The sequence below is a fragment of the Mirounga leonina genome, unplaced genomic scaffold (genome assembly GCF_011800145.1).
Source record: "Mirounga leonina isolate KUSES-001 unplaced genomic scaffold, KU_Mleo_1.0 Mir_127, whole genome shotgun sequence".
In the NCBI taxonomy this organism is placed as follows: Eukaryota; Metazoa; Chordata; class Mammalia; order Carnivora; family Phocidae; genus Mirounga; species Mirounga leonina.
In genome coordinates this window covers 76,062,509-76,083,429 of record NW_023270316.1, presented here as the reverse complement: position 1 = coordinate 76,083,429, position 20,921 = coordinate 76,062,509, and the positions used below count along the sequence as shown (strand labels likewise).

Below are 20,921 nucleotides of genomic sequence, written 5' to 3'. Positions count from 1 at the left end.
CAGTCGGAAGGGGTACGTGCACCCCGATGTTTATAGCAGTAATGTCCACAATAGCCAAACTGTGGAAAGAGCCAAGATGTCCATCAACAGATGAATGGATAAAGAAGATGTAGTATATATATACAATGGAATATTATACAGCCATCAAAAGGAATGAAATCTTGCCAATTGCAACGACGTGGAGGGAACTGGATTGTTTTATGCTGAGTGATATAAGTCAATCAGAGAAAGACATGTATCATATGACCTCACTGATATGAGGAATTCTTAATCTCAGGAAACAAACTGAGGGTTGCTGGAGTGGTGGGGGGTGGGAGGGATGGGGTGGCTGGGTGACACTGGGGAGGGTATGTGCTATGGTGAGCGCTGTGAATTGTGCAAGGCTGTTGAATCACAGACCTGTACCTCTGAAACAAATAATACATTATATGTTAAAAAAAATTAAAAAGATGAAGAAGAAGATCGCAGGAAGGGAAAAATGAAGCGGGGGAAATTGGAGGGGGAGACGAACCATAAGAGACTATGGACTCTGGGAAACAAACTGAGGGTTCTAGGTGGGAGGGGTTAGGGGGATGGGTTAGCCTGGTGATGGGTATTAAAGAGGGCACGTACTGAATGGAGCACTGGGTGTTATACGCAAACAATGAATCATGGAACACTACATCAAAAACTAATGATGTAACGTATGGTGATTAACATAAGAAAAAAAAAAGAAAGAAATCTCTGTCAACAAATGAGCATTCTGAAGGCCTCCTGAGGGTCACACTGCTTTTAATAAATCTGAGAGATGAAAAGGTCCATTCACAAAAATATGACATTCTTCTTTACAAAAAAATGTATCACCAGATTGCTTTTAATAAGGATTTCCAATTATTGGTTTAGGCAGTCTTGAACAATGGCTATCAAACAATTCATTTACTGGGAGTCCAGAGTGTATGTGCCACATTTTACTTCAAATAGAAGAAACAAGACACACTTTGTTCTCAAGAGCTTCACGGTATGGTTGACATGACATGTTTAACATAAGACACCAAAAGAACACATTGTTAGAAGGTCAAGTGTGCAGCACGTAGGCTGCAAGCATGGTGGTGACAGGAACTACAGCGGCTGTGGCAGACCTGGAGGTTTTGTGAACTCTTGGCAAAACTTCACAGGTAAGACAGCAAAGAAAGGCAAGGGGAACGCTAGCAGCCGACAGATACAGACTCTGCCCAAGACAGAAAGGGATCTGACTTGGGGCAGAGAGTTTAGTCTGGTTGAGGAAAACTATAAAGAGGTGTGATAAGAAAGACCAGAAGGACAGGCCAGACCCCACAAATAACTGTGGGTGTGTGTGTACTCATTGGTAAAGAAAAGTGGGCTGTGACCAGATCCTAGAAGCCACGAATGACGGCTCCAATTCTATTTTGAAGGCAGTAGCTATCCCATGACCCTGAAGAGGAAAGAGACCAAAAGTGAGCTGTCCTGCCAGCCAGACATAGTCTTCCTCCCTGCAGGACACAGCAATGCTCTGGGAAGCACAGGCAAGGTGGACATCCCTGTCCCCGTTTTCTTTCACCAACATTAAAAGCTTCTCTGACGAGCATTCGACAACTAACTCGATACGTTCAGTATACTTTAGATGAGTGCTTTCTTAGAGAAGTCTTCAGGGACAGTGACCTCTCCCTCAAAAGATTCTAGAGAACACTTCAAAAGCATCTGTTAGAGTAGATCATCCTCTAGAACAGTGTCCAGAGAAGGCCGATTCCATATAATATTATTTCAGTACTAGTGATACCAACATTAACTCATTATTTCTGACCTATGAAGTAGGGACTATTACAACTCCCATTTTATAGACACCTTTGCTGAGAGGTTAGAGAGGACAAGTAACTTTCCAAAGGTCGTGTGTAGCTCATTAGTGGTGGAGCTGGGACTCACCCAGGCCGCCCAGACCTCAGGGATTGTGCTCCAGACCACGCGGCCATGCCGCCTCAGGTGTTCCCACTCTCTCCAATGGCCCATGTGGACAGTGAGACCCTGTCCCTGTGGCTAACAGGGGGAGAACTCCCAACCTACCTGGGGGCTCAGCCATCTCTAAGTACTGACTCCAGAGTCAGTCAGCAACACTGACTTTGCAATATTGTACTTTTGGTAGAAATGGAGAAGAGACAGTCACTATCTTTTATTCAATGTCTTTTATTTAAGATTACTATCAGACTTCTCAGGGATCTCTCTCATATTCCTAATTAATGCATATACTTTACAACTGAGTATAGCTTTCCAACTCTTCAAATATTTATATGTCATTTCCATAGAACCACCATTTGGGCATCCTACACTTACAGAATAAAGCTAAATGACAAAAATATCACTTAAATATAAGGCTAAGGCATTCATTAAAATAATCAGGGGTGGGCGACATGAAACACAGGAATACCACATAAAAATCACAGTAGCAAAAATCACAAAGAAACAAATACCTCTATTTTACATTACTTTCCAATGTCAAAAATTTTTTTTAAACTTTTTTTTATATGAAAGGCATTGATAAAAAAAATTCTAGTGTTCCTTTATGCTAGATCTTGGTTGGCCAAGCACCCAAGCCAAATCTTTCTTTGAAAAAATTTGAAAAGGGAAACTGTATTGTTTTATGTAAAGATAGGGAGCAAAGTCCGAAGTTCTGCAGCCATAAAACGTATTTGTGAAATAATTATATTAAGCTATAATATATTCTAAGTACTCACTGTTTATCGTAATCAAATGATTACAGATTTTGAGTAACAGTTTATGTGCTTCCATAGAAAAGGTGGCTCATGCTGAATTTGGGATATATGTATAAAAAACAGTAGCTGACAAAGTATTATGAGACAATATGCTTTGTGAGTAAGAGTAGTCTAAGGAACAGAGATGTCACAGAGAAGCCACAGAGAGGAAAATGAATGAATATTAAGTGGGTAAGCTCCTTAACACACTAACTGATCTCAGGGTACCTCCCCCTACCGGTGCACCAAAAGTTACTGTTTTCTGCTTTTGTGACAAATATAAAAAAAATCATTAAAATAAACAAAAAGTCTAGTTTTAGTGAGGTATTTATTACCCTTCATTTGATGCCCGAATAATGCATAGTAACAAAAAGACCTTAAAGTTAAATACCAACCAAATAAGCATATTATTATCATGGTATAAAGCCAACATGCTTTAATGAAGAAAAAGACACAAAGCTTGTATTTTCTTCCATTACCTAAATCAATCTTAATTCTCTGGGTTAAAGCTGAGGAGCTCAAAAAGGAAGTATAAGAGAAAAATGTTAAAAATCTGTTGAAGGGTAGGATTTGGAGTTTTGTTTTTTTAATTCCTTTTGTGTATGTAAAGTTGCTTGGGACATCAACATTTCTAAATGTGTTCACTTTGAACAGGCCTCTGTATTTTTGGGGTTTACATGCAACTATAAAAATGACAGAAATAGGGCATATTTAGGGAAAAGAGCATTCCTACTAGTTTGTCATAATATAATAAACACAGGAGAACACGGAGGCTAGAGGAGTACTCACATCAAGCTGTCCTAAATCTTTATTCCACATATATCCTTCCAGATGTGCCAAGAAAGTGTCCACAATATGTTCAAATAAAAATGAGGAAACAAGAAAATCACAGAGCCCCATCCCAAGGACTACGTTATTCTTTCACTGGTTCAACATATATTTGCTGAGCACCCAACCTGGGCCAGAAACAAGAAACAACTGGGGTTCTAGCAAAGTCCCAGCCCCCCAAATGCTCAGTCTGGTAAGGGAACCTAAAAGCCACACACAGGGAGAAGCCAGATTCCAGACCCCACAGGGAGATACTGAAAAGTTTTAAACAAGGAAATGGCATGAGCCATAGAAGAACAGGCTCTGGGGGAGCAGTAGAGCATGATCCTATGACTGAGAGCACAGGTTTAATCCAGACCAAAAACATGGGGGTAAACGCAGACCGTGCCAGCACAAGGCCTGGACTTGAGAGCGTACAGGCTTATGATGTGGACAACTGAGTGAAGACAGTAGTTGCATAATTAATGTGCAAGGTGCTCAATGAATATTAGTTTCTTTCTTCCCTCTCATAGATGAGGATTTCTCCAAAAATACTTACCTTTCTGCACGAATCACACCACTGTAGTAGGGGGGATCCCAAGGCATTAATTCCTACAATGAAAAAATTCATTGCTATGAGAGTTATTGACTACTTCACAATTTTTATCAAAAATTTACCCAGCTTATAAAATGTAAACCTGTTATAATATCAGAGAAGTGTTATAAAAACCCTAAAAATTCATGAAATGCCCACCTCTTTATTTTGACTTCCCTGTAATCAATGAGTACAGAGGTATAAATAAAACATAATCCCAGAATTTGGGGATAAGGTAAATAATGTAAAATGTAAACATAAAAGTCAACATTAATAAATTAAATCAGCCATGTTGAAATTTTTCCCAAAATGCAACCCATGTATCAATCCATAAAATATACTGCAGGTAAGATTAGGGTCCTAAAGGTAAGATTAGAGTTCTTTCTAAATCTAAGCAGGAAGCTTAGGGTGGATCCCCAAAATGAAAGCAACAATTTCAAGTGTAACGAAGGGAGAATTAGCTCTAATCTTGGCAAAGAAAATATGTCATAAAGAAACACTGTCACAATAGTTGGTTTTGACAGCTGGTACAGAATACTGAAGGGAAGAAAAGCTTGAATCCCTGAATGATCCTCCTCCCCACAAACTGCCCAGGTGACACGAGTGACTAACAGCCCAGGCCATGAAGTCAGAATGCCTGGGCTCAAGTGTGCAATGCACACTATTGTACAATGTGGAAAAGTTCTTTCTGCTTGCCAATGCTTTCCTGTTTTCCTTCTACACGACCTGATCCCACCCCCCTGTACCCTGAACCCACCTCCTGCCGCTCTTGCCCTCCCTTGCTCTACTCTGGCCACACTGGTCTCCTCACTGTTCCTTGACCACAGGGGGCAGCTGCTCTCTCTGTGGAGAAGGGTCTGCCCTGCATTACTGCTGTGGGGCCTTGACCACAGGGGGCAGCTGCTCTCTCTGTGGAGAAGGGTCTGCCCTGCATTACTGCTGTGGGGCACTGCCTCGTCTCTTCCAAGTCTCTGCTCAAGGGTCTTCTCACATAAGAAGTCCTCGCTGACCAGTCCCTAGAGAACAGCAACTGCCATCCCCTTTTCTCTGCATTATTCTCCCCTGTTGCCCTTATCACAATACAACACAGCACATATTTATTTCATGTATTTACTATCCGTATCCCTCCCCTAGAATGTAAGCTTCTTGAGGACAGGGACTTTGTTCGCATTTTTCCTATTACGTCCTGACAGCCCGAACGCTGTCGGCTACACGGTAGTGCCTCAGTAACAGCATTTTTTAATGCACTTCAACTACTAACAGAATACCTGGCACTGAGTAAGAGCTCCATGAATGCTGGCTCTATCCTTTGATTTATCCTTTAAATTTTCAGTTCAGACATTATCTCCTTGAATAACAAGGTGTTCTTTCTCATATTCCATGATCACGCTGTTACCATGGAATTAGCCAATGTAAGACATGTACAGGCTTACTTTCCTTCTCCCAACATCCCCGAAACTCTAGCCCCCAAGTGTCCAGTTCCCGGGACACATTTCCTCCAACAGATGACCATTTACTATCTGCTACGTACCAGAGAGTGCAGGCTCTAGGGAAACAAAACCCAGTAAGACCCAATCCCTGTACCAAGGAGCGGAAAACGGTCTAGGCAGCAGAAAGACAATTGACTCCACAACCAGAGTACAATAGGTCATGTGCATGATGTTGTCCCATGTGAAATAGAGCCCATGAGAAGGGTATTTAAATCACAGTGGAAGGTCAGGAAATGTTGGGAGGAGACAAAGCTGGAGCTGAGTTTGGAAGATTGGGCACACTGAATCCAGATGAGAAAGAGGGAAAGGCATTCCTGTGTATGGTGTTTGTGAGTGACGGCAAGCTACCTACCATAGTTGCGGCACATAAATATCAGTCAGAATTAAAAAACAAAAGAAAGGAAAGCAGGGGCAAGCAAAGCAGTAAGTAGGTTAAAAAAAAAAAAAGCACAAGAGCATCACACAGGTATTATCAGTAGGGAACTAGGGACACTAACTGGACTTAAAGGGGCAGCAGAAGATAAGACTAGAGAAGCAGGTAGAAGCAAAATTAGGAAAGGCTTGGTGGGAAAGCTAAGAAATAGGAAGGTAAATCTGAGAATTACAGCAAGCCACTGAAAAATCTTAAACAAAAAAGTGACAAGATCAGATCTGCTTTTTGGCAAAATCCCTCTGGTGGCAAGTCATTCATTCATTCATTCATTCATATTTCAGGTAAGTGCTGAGTACCTACCCTATGTTTAACACTGAACTAGGCGCGTTGCTAAGCAGTCCAAACCAGGAGCCAGAAAAAAAGGCTAGAAAACCAGTTCGGCAACTACAACTATAATCTGGGTGAGAAGTAACAATGACCTCAACCAGGGCTGTGGCAATAGGCATGGAGAGGCAGGAACACAGAGTTCTCAGAAAGGTAGAATCTACAAGATTTATTAACTGATGGGGGTGGGGGGGCATTGTCATAAATAACCTGAAGGGCTTGTCGAGACAAGGATTATAGGGTTAGAGATACAGCGGGTCTCATGTAGGGCTCCTGTGTTAAGATGGGTATACTTTGAAGTCAACATCGATTTAATTGAGCTCCATAAATTAGCAAATAAGAAAGTAAACTGCGATGTTAACATTGATGGTTAAATTCCCACCTACCAGATCAATCCTCCACTGAGCCTGCTTAAGGCTGCTTCAGACTGAGAAGCCCACTTTCAGTACAATGGAAGCAGCCTTTGCGTGATGTGTATTAACATACGTTGTTAATATACGTTTATAGGCGTGTATATGCGTATGACCATGCGTGAGTATTACGTCAACTAAACAACAAAAAAATACTGGATTTCCTGGAAATGTCAAATTCAGACATATGGATCAAGTATTTCAAGTATTTCAAGTATTTCGGTATTTTGTTCACCAAACCCAAGGATCGGAACCAAGACCAGGGAGCAGAAACAAGACCATACACACCTTTAGCATATCACAGGAAAGTTCTAGAGTCAAAAGATAAGGACTTCAGCTGATAGACTGTTTATACTATAATAAAAATATTCCAAATTGTCACTTACAGAATTTTGAGGATTTAGTTTCATTTTCATCCCTCGTATCATTTCAAAGTCTTTTATAGTTCTGTAAAACAGGTTCATCATTCATTGTTAGGACAAAATTTTAATAATTACATTATTAAAGAACTAGTTTTCTGGGGGGATGGAGTAACTGGGTGATGGGCATTAAGGAGGGCACTTGATGTAGTGAGCATTGGGTGTATGCAACTGATCAATCACTAAACCCTACTTCTGAAACTAATAATATACTGTATGTTAATTAACTGAATTTAAATAATTTTTTTTAAAAAAGAACTTTTTTTTCTTATGTAACCTTCCAGTATTCATGATAAAATTGGAAGTAATTTGTAGTGCAAATGTAAACCAGTATTAATCCAAATTTTATCTGTGTTAGAAAGGACAGCAATATATCATCAGTAAATTACCGCAATTTCTACCTTAGAAAATATCCTAGCAAATAGATACAAGACTTGAAAGTATTAAAGCTTGGAAAAATTAGCAATGTTACAGATACATGTAAAGGTTATAACCAGCAAAATTTAAATCACTGCCCTTTGCTATACATTCAAAAGGTAAGAGACTAACAAATTTCCTTCTATTAAAAAATACGAACAGAGATTATATTTAAAATTACTATTAATAATTTTTCCCCTAGAGAAAAACTCTAGCTGGACAACAATCAAATATGTGCTTAACATCTATAGAATACGAAGTTTCTATTAGACTTAACTCCTATATATAACTGCAAAAACCTGAAGACATGTTTGCTCAAAATATAATCCATAGTTAAAACAAGGGAAAAAAGAATACTACCATTTAACTAATAAAGCAAAGTAGAGAAAATTCTCAGTTAACTGCATAATTAACACTGCCTCTTCATTAAATCAAAGCCACAGTGGTTCACTAGATTAAAAGAAAAGTTTAGAATTTATAAATATAGTCCAAATCAGAGAGGACTGGGTTCTAAGGCATGAGTTTATAAAAACAGAAAATGGAAATCTGAGCTAAAATTTAACATTTTGGTGTAGTCAAAAAGACAAAGGAAATGTTCAACAGCATTATGAGACAACCATGACATGCCTCTTCCTGGAATCCTAGGTATCTGAAGGCTGCTGGAGTGTGGCCACTCAGCAAAGCACTAGAAGAGCACCAGTGAAGGACAAGTAACTCTATCAAAGACGGAAAGGCAGGAATACAACAAAGGGACTCACTACAGAGAACTACGAAAGTTGAGGCAGATCATTCTTAAGATCCAAACCATGGATCAATTTACCACATCCAGGAGCCACCTATATTTAGGCCAAAAGAAGAGAAACACTATGAACTTCTTATAAAATTGGTGATATAAGTTGAAAACATATAGTTTCAAAAGGGCTTGGAAAAAAATTTTTAATTACACATCAATGACGGGTTCCTAAGACAATGAAATTAGTTCATCAGAGAGGACAGCCCAAGTTTTCAAGATTGTCACCTTAGGAAGACAGCTTTGTGCTTTTTAAGTATCCCTCATAGTTAATCCAATCTCCTGCTGACTAATCCACAGATCTGACCCAATATTCCCATACTTATATTTTTAATAGGTCACCTCCTAATTTTCATAAATCAAGTCTCCTTTTAAAAAAACTACAATACACACTCTAAAGAGTGGAATAAAAACTAACCTTTCAGAAAGTTTGTCTGATAGTTTCTCAAGGAACTGCATGACAGTCTCTAAAAATGAAATCCAAAAGAAAATGTCTTTAATTACATAAAATAAAATGAACATATCTGTTAAAATTAGAATGTAATGGTCATAATCTATGCACTACAATGCCATTAAAGTGCTCATTTTCAAAGTGTGCCAGGGTTGCTGATATAATATAATATAATATAATATAATGTAATATAATATAATATAATATAAATTTCCAGATGATGATGATCAATTTATCAAAAAACATATTAAGCAAAATAGTAATAATCCAAAGCCTTCGATTATCCCCCAGATGAGGATTGAATGGGGAGCTAAAAAAAAGAATCCAAAATATCAAAGTGTTTCTATCTACTCATATGTGTAAGAGAAAAAATAAGTTTTTTAGACCTTTCTAATTTACCCTGAGTTCTAAAAAGATAGCTAGACTCTGATTTGTTCATAAAAATCAGTACAATTTAGAAGCATGATTCACTGAAAATTAGATTTTAAAAATCAATGTTTTTCTGGACTATTTTTGTTTTTTATATACAGCTGAGAATAATCTATTCAGGATCAATATCAAAAGAAAATATGCCAAAATTAGAACGTTAGAAATTTAACCTCTGCTAGGATTTTTTTTAAGTACTTCAGCCATAGTCGTCATATATTACAAACTCATAAGGGCAACATAGCGCAACTATCATTATTTCCCATGATAGGGAATTTTTCATGTGTATTTTTGAATTTACCACTTTTTGCCATTGATTTATGTATAGGGAGCTTTCACATGTATTTTAGAGTTTGCCACAAACACTGTTTTTATATTTTCCAGATGATCTTGTATATGGTTTTAAGTTTCCTGCCATCTCCAATTTAAGTTATCTTCTGAGTAAAATAAAAGCCTGAGAAAAGAATGGAGGTTAATCTAAACCAAGAAGCCATGCGGTCTCCTGCCACTGTGGATCCTTAACAAGCCTTGTATACAGTAATCCTGAAAACACTGCCTCATGCACCATATTAAATAGTATCAGGCCTTTGAAAAAAACCATTATTTCGTTAAAAATGAAATCTTGTTTCAGGATATCATATCAACTGCCATAGAGAAGTATTTTCAAGTACATCTGTGCATGCTTTTTATTTCTAAACATTTTTTACTCACTTTCACCCATTTTTGTTTTTCTAGCTATCTTACACGTGAAAAATCTACCTCAATTAACCTACCTGAAAAATTGTCATGTTACAAAGAATGAGTCTGAAAGCCCCTGAAAATCAATAAATGCCTCACTGGAAAATTATTTCCTAATCCACCTGTCACATGAATGCCCACCTTAACCCTTGTTTATATCCTACCTTCTTCCTTCTCTCTGCTGAAAACTCACATTCCCTCACCTCCGATTTCCAGTTTCACTTCCCTCATGAAACCCTCAACAAGCACACATGCATCTGACAAACTTCCTGAACTCCTAAAATCCTACAGTATTGTGTTGTCTATACGTACCACTCATTTGGCACTGAGAAGACAATGACCTATATAATTACTTATCTTTATATAACTGATCTCCCCAACTAAATTTTAAATTCCTTAAGGACACAAGTCACATCCTATGTGACTGTACACAAGAGCCCAACTCCAAACTATGACCACACTAATCACCTACTAAGCAATGGATTCACTGGTGATGAAATCTGGCATTAGCTGCTACAGGACCAGGGACCTCCAGTCCACACTGCTCACCTCAGTGGTCAATCCTCAACCTTCTTCAGATGCACCTGCCCTCAGCATTTGAGTCAGCTAATCACTCTCTCAAGACACTTCACGTGGCTTCCAGGACCACCCACTCTTCATTTTTCTCCTCTCTCACTCATGCTCCTTCTTGGTGGCTATTCCTGGTTTTCCCTCATATCTCTGACCTTCTAAACTTGCAGGGTCCCAGAACTCACTTCCTAGACTTCTGTTCTTCTTTAGATGCACTCACTCCATTGGAGATCTCATACAATCTCATGAATTTAAATAAAGACACAAAGGCAACTGGGTGGCTCAGTTTGTTAAGCGTCTAACTCTTGATTTTGGCTCAGGTCATAATCTCAGGATCATGAGACTGAGCCCCACGTTAGGCTCTGTGCTCAGTGGGGAGTCTGCTTGAGATTCTCTCCCTCCCCCTGTGCTTCCCTCACTCACATACGCTCTCTCTCTAAAATAAATAAATCTTTAAATAAATAAATAAAGACCCAGATTTATATCTCTGGCTCAGCACTCTCCTCATTTCCACATATACACATCTAACTGCCTACTCAACATCACCATGTGAACACCAACTGGCATCTCAACTTAACTTGAACCAAACCAAGCTTCCAGTCCTCCCTACCTTAGTTAGCAGTGACTCACTATGTCTCTTCAGTTAATCAGGTTAAAAACCTTGGTTCCCCTTCAAAATGCTACATATCCAGAATTGGACACATTGCAAAACCCTCCACTGCTACCATTTTGGTCAAGCTGCCATCCTTCTCATCATGATTACTGCAAAACAGCTTCCACATGGCCTCTCCTCCAGCCCTGCCTCTCTGCAGTCCATCTCAGTGTCAGCAGCATATGACCTGACAGCAAAATTTAAGTCAGATCACCTTACTTCTCTGCTCAAAACCCCCCAATGACTTTCGATCTCACTGGAGGAAAAGCCCTGCTGAACACAGCCCCTCCTTTGTCTGCCTCCACCTCTTACTACTCCCCTCACTCAGTCCACTCACCGCTTTGCCCATTTTGCTTTTCCTCAAACGTGTCAAGCTACCCTAGGGACCTCTGCACTCGCTGTGCGTCCATCTGGAACTTTCTCCCCCTAGTGAGCCATAGGCTGCACCTCCTTCAAATCTACACTCACATGCCCCGCATCCTCAGCGAGCCCCTCCCTGGCAACTCAGTTTAAAATCCAACACCACCACCACACGTTCACGTTCCTTATCCCCTTCCCCATTCAGTTTTCTCCACATCTTGCATTAACTATTAACCTACTGTGTTTCTTACCTATGTATTTTGTTCTTATCTCCCTTATAGAAATATAAACTGCACAAGAGCAGGCATTTTCATCTGTTTTACATACTGATTTATTTCTAGGTCCTAGGATCATATCTGACATATAGTGGGCACTCAGTAAATATTTGCTGAATCAATGGATGAAAACAATGAGTGAAGATGATGTCTTTTACATCATCTGTTTAGTCTCAAACAGCTTATAAAGACCATAAATTTAGAGCCCGGGTTTAAGTTTCAGCCCTGCCACTTTTTAGCCCTATAACTAACCTTGGGTTTCTATGCTATGAGGTGGATACAAACATCTACCTCACACAGCTGCACAGAAATTAAATGAAATAATGGCCCAGAGTAAGCATCTTACTATTATTATAGTTAACCCTTGAACAACACGGGTTTGAACTGTGCAGTCCACTTATACAAGGATATTTTTCGACAAATATGGTATGGTACTATAAATGAGTTTTCTCTTTATGTTTTTCTTAATAATGTTTTTTCTCTAGTTTATTGTAAGAACACAGCATATAATACATAGAACATATCAAATACAGGTTAATCAACCATTTGTTATCAGTAAGGCTTCCCGTCAACAGTGGGCTATTAGTAGTTAAGTTTTGGGGGAGTCAAAAGTTACATGTGAACTTTCGATTGTGCCAGTTGGGGGGGTATCAGCATCCCCTCATCATTCAAGGATCAACTGTACATATAATAATAATAATAATAAATTATTGTAACAACGTGATGACAACAATGACCACAGAGAAACACACAAAATGACATAAGATCCATTTAGGAGTTAAATAGGGTGAAATAAATTGTACGCACTGAAGGGGTTCAGAGACAAGGGTGTCTAAGGGAAGTGGAAAGTGGAGAGGCTTTGTGAAAGAGGTAGGTTTTGAGCTGAGCACTGAAAATCTATAGGATTTCAGCAGACAGATTGGGAGAGGGGAGCTGTGCCCCATACAGGGAACAACATGAGCAAAGGAATGAGTGTGCTGTGCCTATGGTTTCACAGAGAGCCTTGACAGCTCAAGGGAATAGCCATTTACAAAAGAAATGGCCATTTTTTTAAGAACACTTTGGAGAAGACAGGAACATACTAGAGAGAGAAGGGATACGCAAGGAAGGAATAATGACAGAACAGAATTAACAATGTGGTCTTCCTCCTAGACGGAGTTCATTTCTAGTGTTCCCTCTATCCGTGAATGGCACATCCACCCACATGCACAATCAGAAACCACGGGTACCCAACATGCCGTCTCCTACTCCTTCTCGACCCATCACCAAGTCTCATAGATTCGACCTCTAAAAGAGATCTTGAATCTGAACAGTTCTACCATTGCAACTACCCTACTCCTGACTCAGTGTCTGAACTATGACGGGAATTTAATATGCTTTTGAAAAAACTTACTATACACACTTATATTATTACTATTGTGTAACGCTTTCTTTTATACATTCTAAATCATAAAGAACTCAACAGAGCACAAGGCAAGACTCTAATAAATCCCAGGATGCTTTTTCCCCACTTAACACAAACCCTCCCATCCAACACTCTTCTCTCTAAAAAGGAGGTTTATAGAACTACGTGTTTTTATAGTCCGAGCCTATATTCAACCCTGTCTTCAACAGATTTATTGATCTTTCCTCCTCTTTCACACTAATTCTAACCAATCTGGCTAGGTTGACCACAGAAACTAGCTGAGTTAAAATGAAAACAACTGAAATTAGCATCAGTGAAAACTTAAGTATGACTTAACTCTAAACATGCACAAAAAATAAATTACCTTGGTTGGAGAGAATATATTCCAAACTATTGGCTCTATTTAGAAGTCAGTTCTATGTAATGATGTAGAAAATCTCAATAAATGGATCTCTGAGTATATTAAAAAGAGAACACTGATTTATAGCTATTTAAAATCAGAAGTTCAGTTTCGCAAAAATCCTATTTTGTTCTGAAAAGTTGGGTGAACAAGCTTACCTGGATTTTTGGCTATTGTGCCTTGGAGGGCTCTGTGGGAGTATGTGGAGTACCCCACTAACTTTGCCAGATGGTCTCTGTTGCTGAGCAATTCTTCCAAACATTTCAACTGACCCGCATTGGGATAAAGAAAAATTTTATAAGCAGCTTCTCGAACCTGTATTTAAAATGAAATGTTGGAAGGTATAATAAGTACCATGACACAAAGGCCCATGCAATGACAATGCAGGCTCTCACTTCTCTATTCTACAGGTGATCATTGCTTTAAAAATAAGATAAGGGTTTATACAGGGTGAATAAAGCTTTTAGATTCATATGGGATACAAACACATTCTTGACTGGAGTTCTCTGTTGTGGGGTATGGTGGAACAATCTTTTACCCAATGCATGTGTTATAAAGCACCTTTAACCAGGTGAAGACTTACAGGCATTAAGAATCTGAGTAGTCTCAAATGTTAATTGCTATTTATCATACTTTAAAAATGAGGAGTTCTTGATGAGATATGAATGATTAAACCATTTTCATCATTCAAAGCATGAATAGAATTAATAAGCCCACAGTCCAATTTTAGGGCTTAGTAACACTCAAGTATTTTTAAAGGTATGATTATATTACCACTGAATTTTGGGTTAAAACAGTAGCAACACTCAGGCGGGAGCTAAACTATGAAGAGAGTGGAATGCACATACCAAGTCATCTGGAGCTTCTGCATGTAGACCATCAATTATGACATGATTTCCAGTTACTACAAAGTTAGGGTGAATGTGTTCTGGTAAGAGATGCTTCTCAATCTTGTTGGGAAAGTTAGTTCCCATAAGAAATATATTACTCAAGTCCAAGATTTTCACATTCAGGTCCACTGCTCTTTTACGCTAGATGCGGAGGGAGTAAAAGTTATTTAAAGGCATTGAAAGTAATAGGTCACAACTGATTTAATAGACCATCTATGAGGATGGTAAAGCAACATATATGGTTAAATTAATTGAATGAGATACTAAATATGTTAAATAAAATGAACATTGAGTATATTGTTTATGCCATAAATACATAATAATTTACTCTAAGAAGTATGTTAATTCTACTTTTGAAAGATATTTAATACCCTAACAGTTTGTATAGTGTTTCTATGCTTTAAGATTTAAGTAAATTCTAGAGTTCTATCTTATGCCTAGGTTATATAACTAATCTCTGAAATTAACAATATTGGGAAGTACAGAATCCTTCCCTATCCCCAAAAATAACCTCTTAGTTAAGTGAACCGGAGAATAGTAGGTAGTTGAATCTAGTCAATATGATACTTATAAGTATTTGTAGACTAAAGAGAACAAGTTGAAGGGCAAATCTGAAAATATACTGGGTCCTAAAAGATGAGACCAAAAGGTAGAGGGAGAGCAATGGAATTTCTGCAGGTCTTCACAAGAGTGTAGTGAACATAAAGGGGGGGCTGCCCTGTAGCAATTCTGAGGCTACAGACACTTGAGCAGCGACAGAAGGACAGCAGTGAGGTGGGGAGCAGAGCCAGACGGAGCCCACAGGGCAGGACTGCATCCTCCAGCAGGCTGCCGCACCTGGCACCCATCAGCCCGCTGACTCACTGACGATGATGTGGCTGGGACACCCACGAGGGTCTTTTCTGGCAGTCACACCTTCAGGACATATAATCACCTGAGAAAACGTGTATTATCAAAGGGGGCGCCACAAATGTTTTGGAGAAAACATAAACTAGTCCATGTCATCAGTCCGGTTTACTGGAGGACAAGGGTGAATTTGCAGTTATTGTTACTAGAAAAGTAGATGGGAATCTGGACCTGTGCTCATGATGGGCTTCAGGTGAAATGAGATGCACATCTTTCTGGGATGGGGATCACTAGCTGTCAACACATTCTAGATTGTACTATGACCCTAAAAAATGATTAAGCAGCACTAATACTTTTTAAAAGATATTTAAGATGCAAATGTACACTTGATAAGATGTTAGGAAAAAATTAAGTATATATTAGCAAACAAAAACTTTACAATATAGGGGAGCCTGGGTGGCTCAGTGGGTTAAGCCTCTGACTCTTGATTTCTACTCAGATCTTGATCTCAGGGTTGTGAGTTCAAGCCCCACATTGGGCTCCATCCTGGGTGTGGAGCCTACTTAAAAAAATTTACAATATAGAGAATTCAAACTTCATGGGAAAAATTAGTTTTCAGATACTCCAATGTCTCTATAATCCAGATTTCTCTTCACCTATTTTGTTTCTACTATGGCCATTTATCACCACCTAATGGTAATCAGTGGAATAACTAAAAAGGTAAAAGATCTCGAAATTATACTATAGTTCCAAAAATATTTCCCAAAGCCTTTACTCTGGAAAAAAAAAGTGATACAATTATTTCAAAGAATTTATCACCTGTTAAAATCCCCAGAAAATTAAAAACTGGGTTTACTTCCTGCCTTCATCAATTTCCTAGGCACATAGCATTTCATCACTCTGAGATAAAGATGCAGTACTCTGAACTCTAAGAATTCTTTTTTTTTTTTAAAGATTTTATTTATTTATTTGAGAGAGAGAATGAGATAGAGCATGAGAGGGTCAGAGGGAGAAGCAGACTCCCTGCTGAGCAGGGAGCCCGATGTGGGACTCGATCCTGGGACTCCAGGATCATGACCTGAGCTGAAGGCAGTCGCTTAACCAACTGAACCACCCAGGCGCCCAAACTCTAAGAATTCTATGAAACTGTTGTGTTATTTATCAAAAGATTGCTAAAAAACATATACTTCATTTTAAACTCTTAAGTTATACTCATATGAGACCTTAAAAATTAAATAAAAAATTACCTAGGAAAAATACAGAAAGAATATACAGGCCTATATAATTTGTACACATTATGTTGGTGGGTTTCTTTCAAGATCTCTCTTTTAAAAAGGGTAACATGTCTCCTTTTATACTGTCCTAGTGGAGCCCCTTGGAGAACAGACACAGAAGTTATGAGAGAGGAGTTCAGGAGGTTTACTTTACTTGCATCTTTTTTTTTTTTAATTTTTTTTTTTTAAGATTTTATTTATTTGCGAGAGAGAGAATGAGAGACAGAGAGCATGAGAGGGAGGAGGGTCAGAGGGAGAAGCAGACTCCCTGCTGAGCAGGGAGCCTGATGTGGGACTCGATCCCAGGACTCCAGGATCATGACCTGAGCCGAAGGCAGTCGCTTAACCAACTGAGCCACCCAGGCGCCCTTTACTTGCATCTTTAATGTTCGTGGGCTCCAGGGAGTTACTTGCCAGGAAAGGCAGCTATCCTTAAGAACACTCGAGAAGTAAAAGCAGCAGGTTCAATGCTGGTGAAACAGATCTTGACTTGACACATAATACTTTTGAGTAAAGTTTCAAAAACATCTTTCCTGAGGATTACATAAAATAACAAGACTATTCACCTAGATTCTCTCCTAGCAACTCTTGTAGCAACTATTCTCCACTATCTTCTTTCTGAATATCAAACTTGATTAGTATTAGCTAGCATTATTACAATTCGTCATACAGTCATTTGGTATTTGCTGAGGCCAAAACTGGAAAAAACATGACCAGCATTCTTGGTCCTTGAGAAGCCTCTAATTTAGATAAGTAATGCAGTAGGAACAGCTTCAATAACAGGCACTTAAAGATAAATGCAATATGCATAAAAGAAGTCAAATGGGAATTCAGATGAATACAAAATTCCACCTGGGGGATAAAAGCTTCACAGACACAGTGGTCTGATGATGAGGCCTTAGCAGGGGTTTGAGGCAGGCAGGCCTGGTGAGCAGACAGGGGAGGAGGAGGAGGAGGACCGGGGCCACATATGAGAGGCACAGTGTAATGAGTTACAGGGGAGCATAGGGAGGGCTGGAAGAGAACTGCCATGCATGTTCTTTGTTACATATTAGCTGCTATTGGCAATGGAAAGTGACTGAGAGGTTCTGGGCAGGACAGTAATGATCAAATCAATATTTTAAGGAAATCACGCCAGTGTTCACAGACAGGTCAGACTGAGCAGCAGAAAACCTGGGCAGAGAGAGCTGAGCAGGCTCTGGAGTCCAAGCCTCCTCCACCTACTAACTCTGTGACCTTGGGTAGATCACATAAATTCTAGGCGCCTCAGTTCCTCATCTACGATACAGGAATGATAATAATACTCAAAACACCCTCAAAGCCGTTATAAAGATCTGATGAGAAATACATGCTTCAAATAGCAAATGCTTAATCACTATTAATTATACTGAGTGTCAGGAAGACAAAGACCTTTCGGACAGCCCAGGTATATGGTGATAAGGTTGAAGGCGAGCTATTCTGGGATGCAGACAGATGTAGGAGTTCTACAGAAACAATCCGAGGACTTTGTCACTAATTAAGACATGGAAGTATGGGAAATAAAAAATGTGAACTGACCTCTAATTTTTATTTGAGTGACTCAGAGACTAGTGGATTCATTATACAGAGAAGTAGTAATAAAGAACTGGCTTGAAGAGGGGCCAATGTGTCCATTTTAAACAACATAAATGTACAGTAGAGCCTATTAGCCTTGGGGACTGCTGGCGGCCTGTGTAGCGCAGGGTTAGGTCAGGGGTCTCGTGCTGAGCCCTCAGAACCACATAAACACACCGGTGTGCAAGCGGCCCCAGCATTACTCAAACCCAGGACGAAGCAAAATGATATTATCTATTGCAGATAGATAATACCCCCGAGACCCTGACCTCTACTTTCCAACATACTGATAAACTAATCTCTATTAATAGGTAAGTGGCTTTATGTTCTATTTATTAGGAGAAACATACCTACAAAAAATAAAAAATAAAAAAGCATAACCATAATAGACTGCAGGCAAGTAGGGGAGATAACTATGGAGCAGGCAGATCTTTCAGTGGTGGTCAAGTCACCCCCATTCTCCCAGCTCTGAGCGTAATATAGAAATGAGGGATTCAGTTTCATAGGATGTTGTGTTCTAGAACGAGAAGTGGCCAGAGTTAGACACTCTGGACACTAAGGAAGGGATCTTGAACTAATCACTTTGTTCTATTTCCATATCTGTGAAAGGAGGGGTCTGAACAATGTCTACAGTCCCTCCTATTCCAGGGTAGACCCTGTCTCCTGCTTCCAGAACAAACCATGTGGATCTGTCAAAGACATCTAGAATATGAATAAGTACACTTATGTAAAGGTCTCAGTGATATTCCCTGTACCTCCACTTCCAGACCTCAATCTTCAAAACTCTCAGCTTTCCTATTCACTTGCCTCTCCTTCCTGATATCACCCATCTAGGATGCCACGAAGTCTAAAACACCCTAATGGTCTCAAGTTATTTAATTCTGAGTTTTCATGGGTAATAGACAAACTTTCAGAGAGCACTATATTCAAATATGATAGACGAATTTCATAACACAACCTAAAGTTTGTATGATATGCAAATTCAAGCAACATACAAGGACTGTAGCAATAAAGAAACCCACTAAATATCAGTAAAACGAGCAGGAAAAAACAGGAAAGATTCACCTTTTCTTTGTCTAGATGGATTCCGCTGATTTCAAAATCAAACATAAACAGTTCAGCCACTCGCCTATAAATAAAACGAACCCAGGTTATAATGGACAATAATAATTATTAACAAAAGCACTTCCTTGTTAAATAAATTGGACTTTTTCAACTGTACTCCCCAAAAGCCAAACGTGTACACACACACACACACACACACACAACTTGTTTGAAACCAGGAACTTAACATCTTAGAAATAAGGCAAAACATCCAGCTGACTGACTGGGCTTATTTTAAGCTCTCCTATGGATGATTTGGTATCATATACATCATGCTAACTGTACAATAAGCCTTAAATTGAACAAAAGGAATGGCGATTACTCCAATGAGGTCAAATTTATCTGCTTTTTTCGTAGAAGAGAGGGACATCTTTTCAATTGTCCACTGTCTTTCCTTCAAAAAATGTTTGCCACATACTTTAGGCAACCCACCAAATAAATCCTTGGGGGACACATATATGCTGCCCAATTGCAACTAGGTAAGCCTGTATACATACAACTATAATATATTTATATCTAGCATGTATATTTAACAGAAGTATACTCTAAGCTGCTTGTTTCATAAGGCATGGTCCCACAAGGGGACAAATACTTTTTGAATGAATGAATACAAGGTTAAAGATATAATAAACTTCCTAACAGGGATACAAATAAAGTGGGGGAGTTTAAAGAGAGACCATCAAGCAGGTTCCTTACTTATCAGCTTCCATCCATCTTGCGCTAAATTTGCTTACGATTTGTGAGGGAAAGTTCCTCACCATTTCCAGAATTAGTACTAGTTCGCCATTGTAGAGAGCAACACTTTTATTTATTTATTTATTTATTTTAAAGATTTTATTTATTTATTTGAGAGAGAGAGAACACATGAGAGGGGATAGGGTCAGAGGACGGAGCAGACTCCCTGCCGAGCAGGGAGCCCGATGCGGGACTCGATCCCGGGACTCCAGGATCATGACCTGAGCCGAAGGCAGTCGCTCAACCAACTGAACCACCCAGGCGCCCTGAGAGCAACATTTTTAATAATCATCAAATGCATCTGCAAACTTAAGAGCAAGCCCTAATTTTCCCACCCTTTCCCTGCTGTAACAATTTCATCAGAACAATAAAAAAACAGTAACAGTGGAATAGAAAGTATCTTGGATAATATCTAAAGGGGCAACTTTTCATTAATTTTCTCCTGTAATATTTTATACTTAGAAGGACATCTCTCCCTTTTTAGTTAAAAGCTAATTTGATATCATTTACTTCACATTAGACAGCAGAGGAATTAAAATACTGAACTCACACCATCTCATCAACGGAAGAAAATTATGTGTGTGCTGGCAACAAGACGTTATCATGCTGTGCCACAAAAGCATGGACTGGTATACACAGCTCTTCCAGCACATTAGAGTGAAACACATGGTCCCTGATGTCCAGGAGATGAGTTTAATATCCCTCTTAAGTAAATCTGACTGATAAATACGTATCAGGGGATCAGGAAACAAGAGTGTATCTCACAGAGCTTA

The 20,921-nt window shown here is 39.1% G+C and overlaps 1 protein-coding gene across 3 annotated transcripts in view; it reads right to left on the bottom strand.

Annotated features, from left to right (window-relative positions):
• Positions 1-20,921, bottom strand: part of MIPEP (mitochondrial intermediate peptidase) — a 197,430-nt gene that overhangs the window by 161,598 nt on the left and 14,911 nt on the right. For all 3 annotated transcript variants that reach the window (XM_035003685.1, XM_035003687.1, XM_035003686.1), the window contains exons 5-10: positions 19,375-19,438; positions 14,555-14,737; positions 13,865-14,021; positions 8,848-8,896; positions 7,190-7,250; positions 4,111-4,163 (exon numbers count right to left, since the gene is read on the bottom strand). In XM_035003685.1, coding sequence (XP_034859576.1) covers positions 4,111-4,163; positions 7,190-7,250; positions 8,848-8,896; positions 13,865-14,021; positions 14,555-14,737; positions 19,375-19,438 — 567 coding nt within the window. The remainder of the gene's footprint in view (positions 1-4,110; positions 4,164-7,189; positions 7,251-8,847; positions 8,897-13,864; positions 14,022-14,554; positions 14,738-19,374; positions 19,439-20,921) is intronic.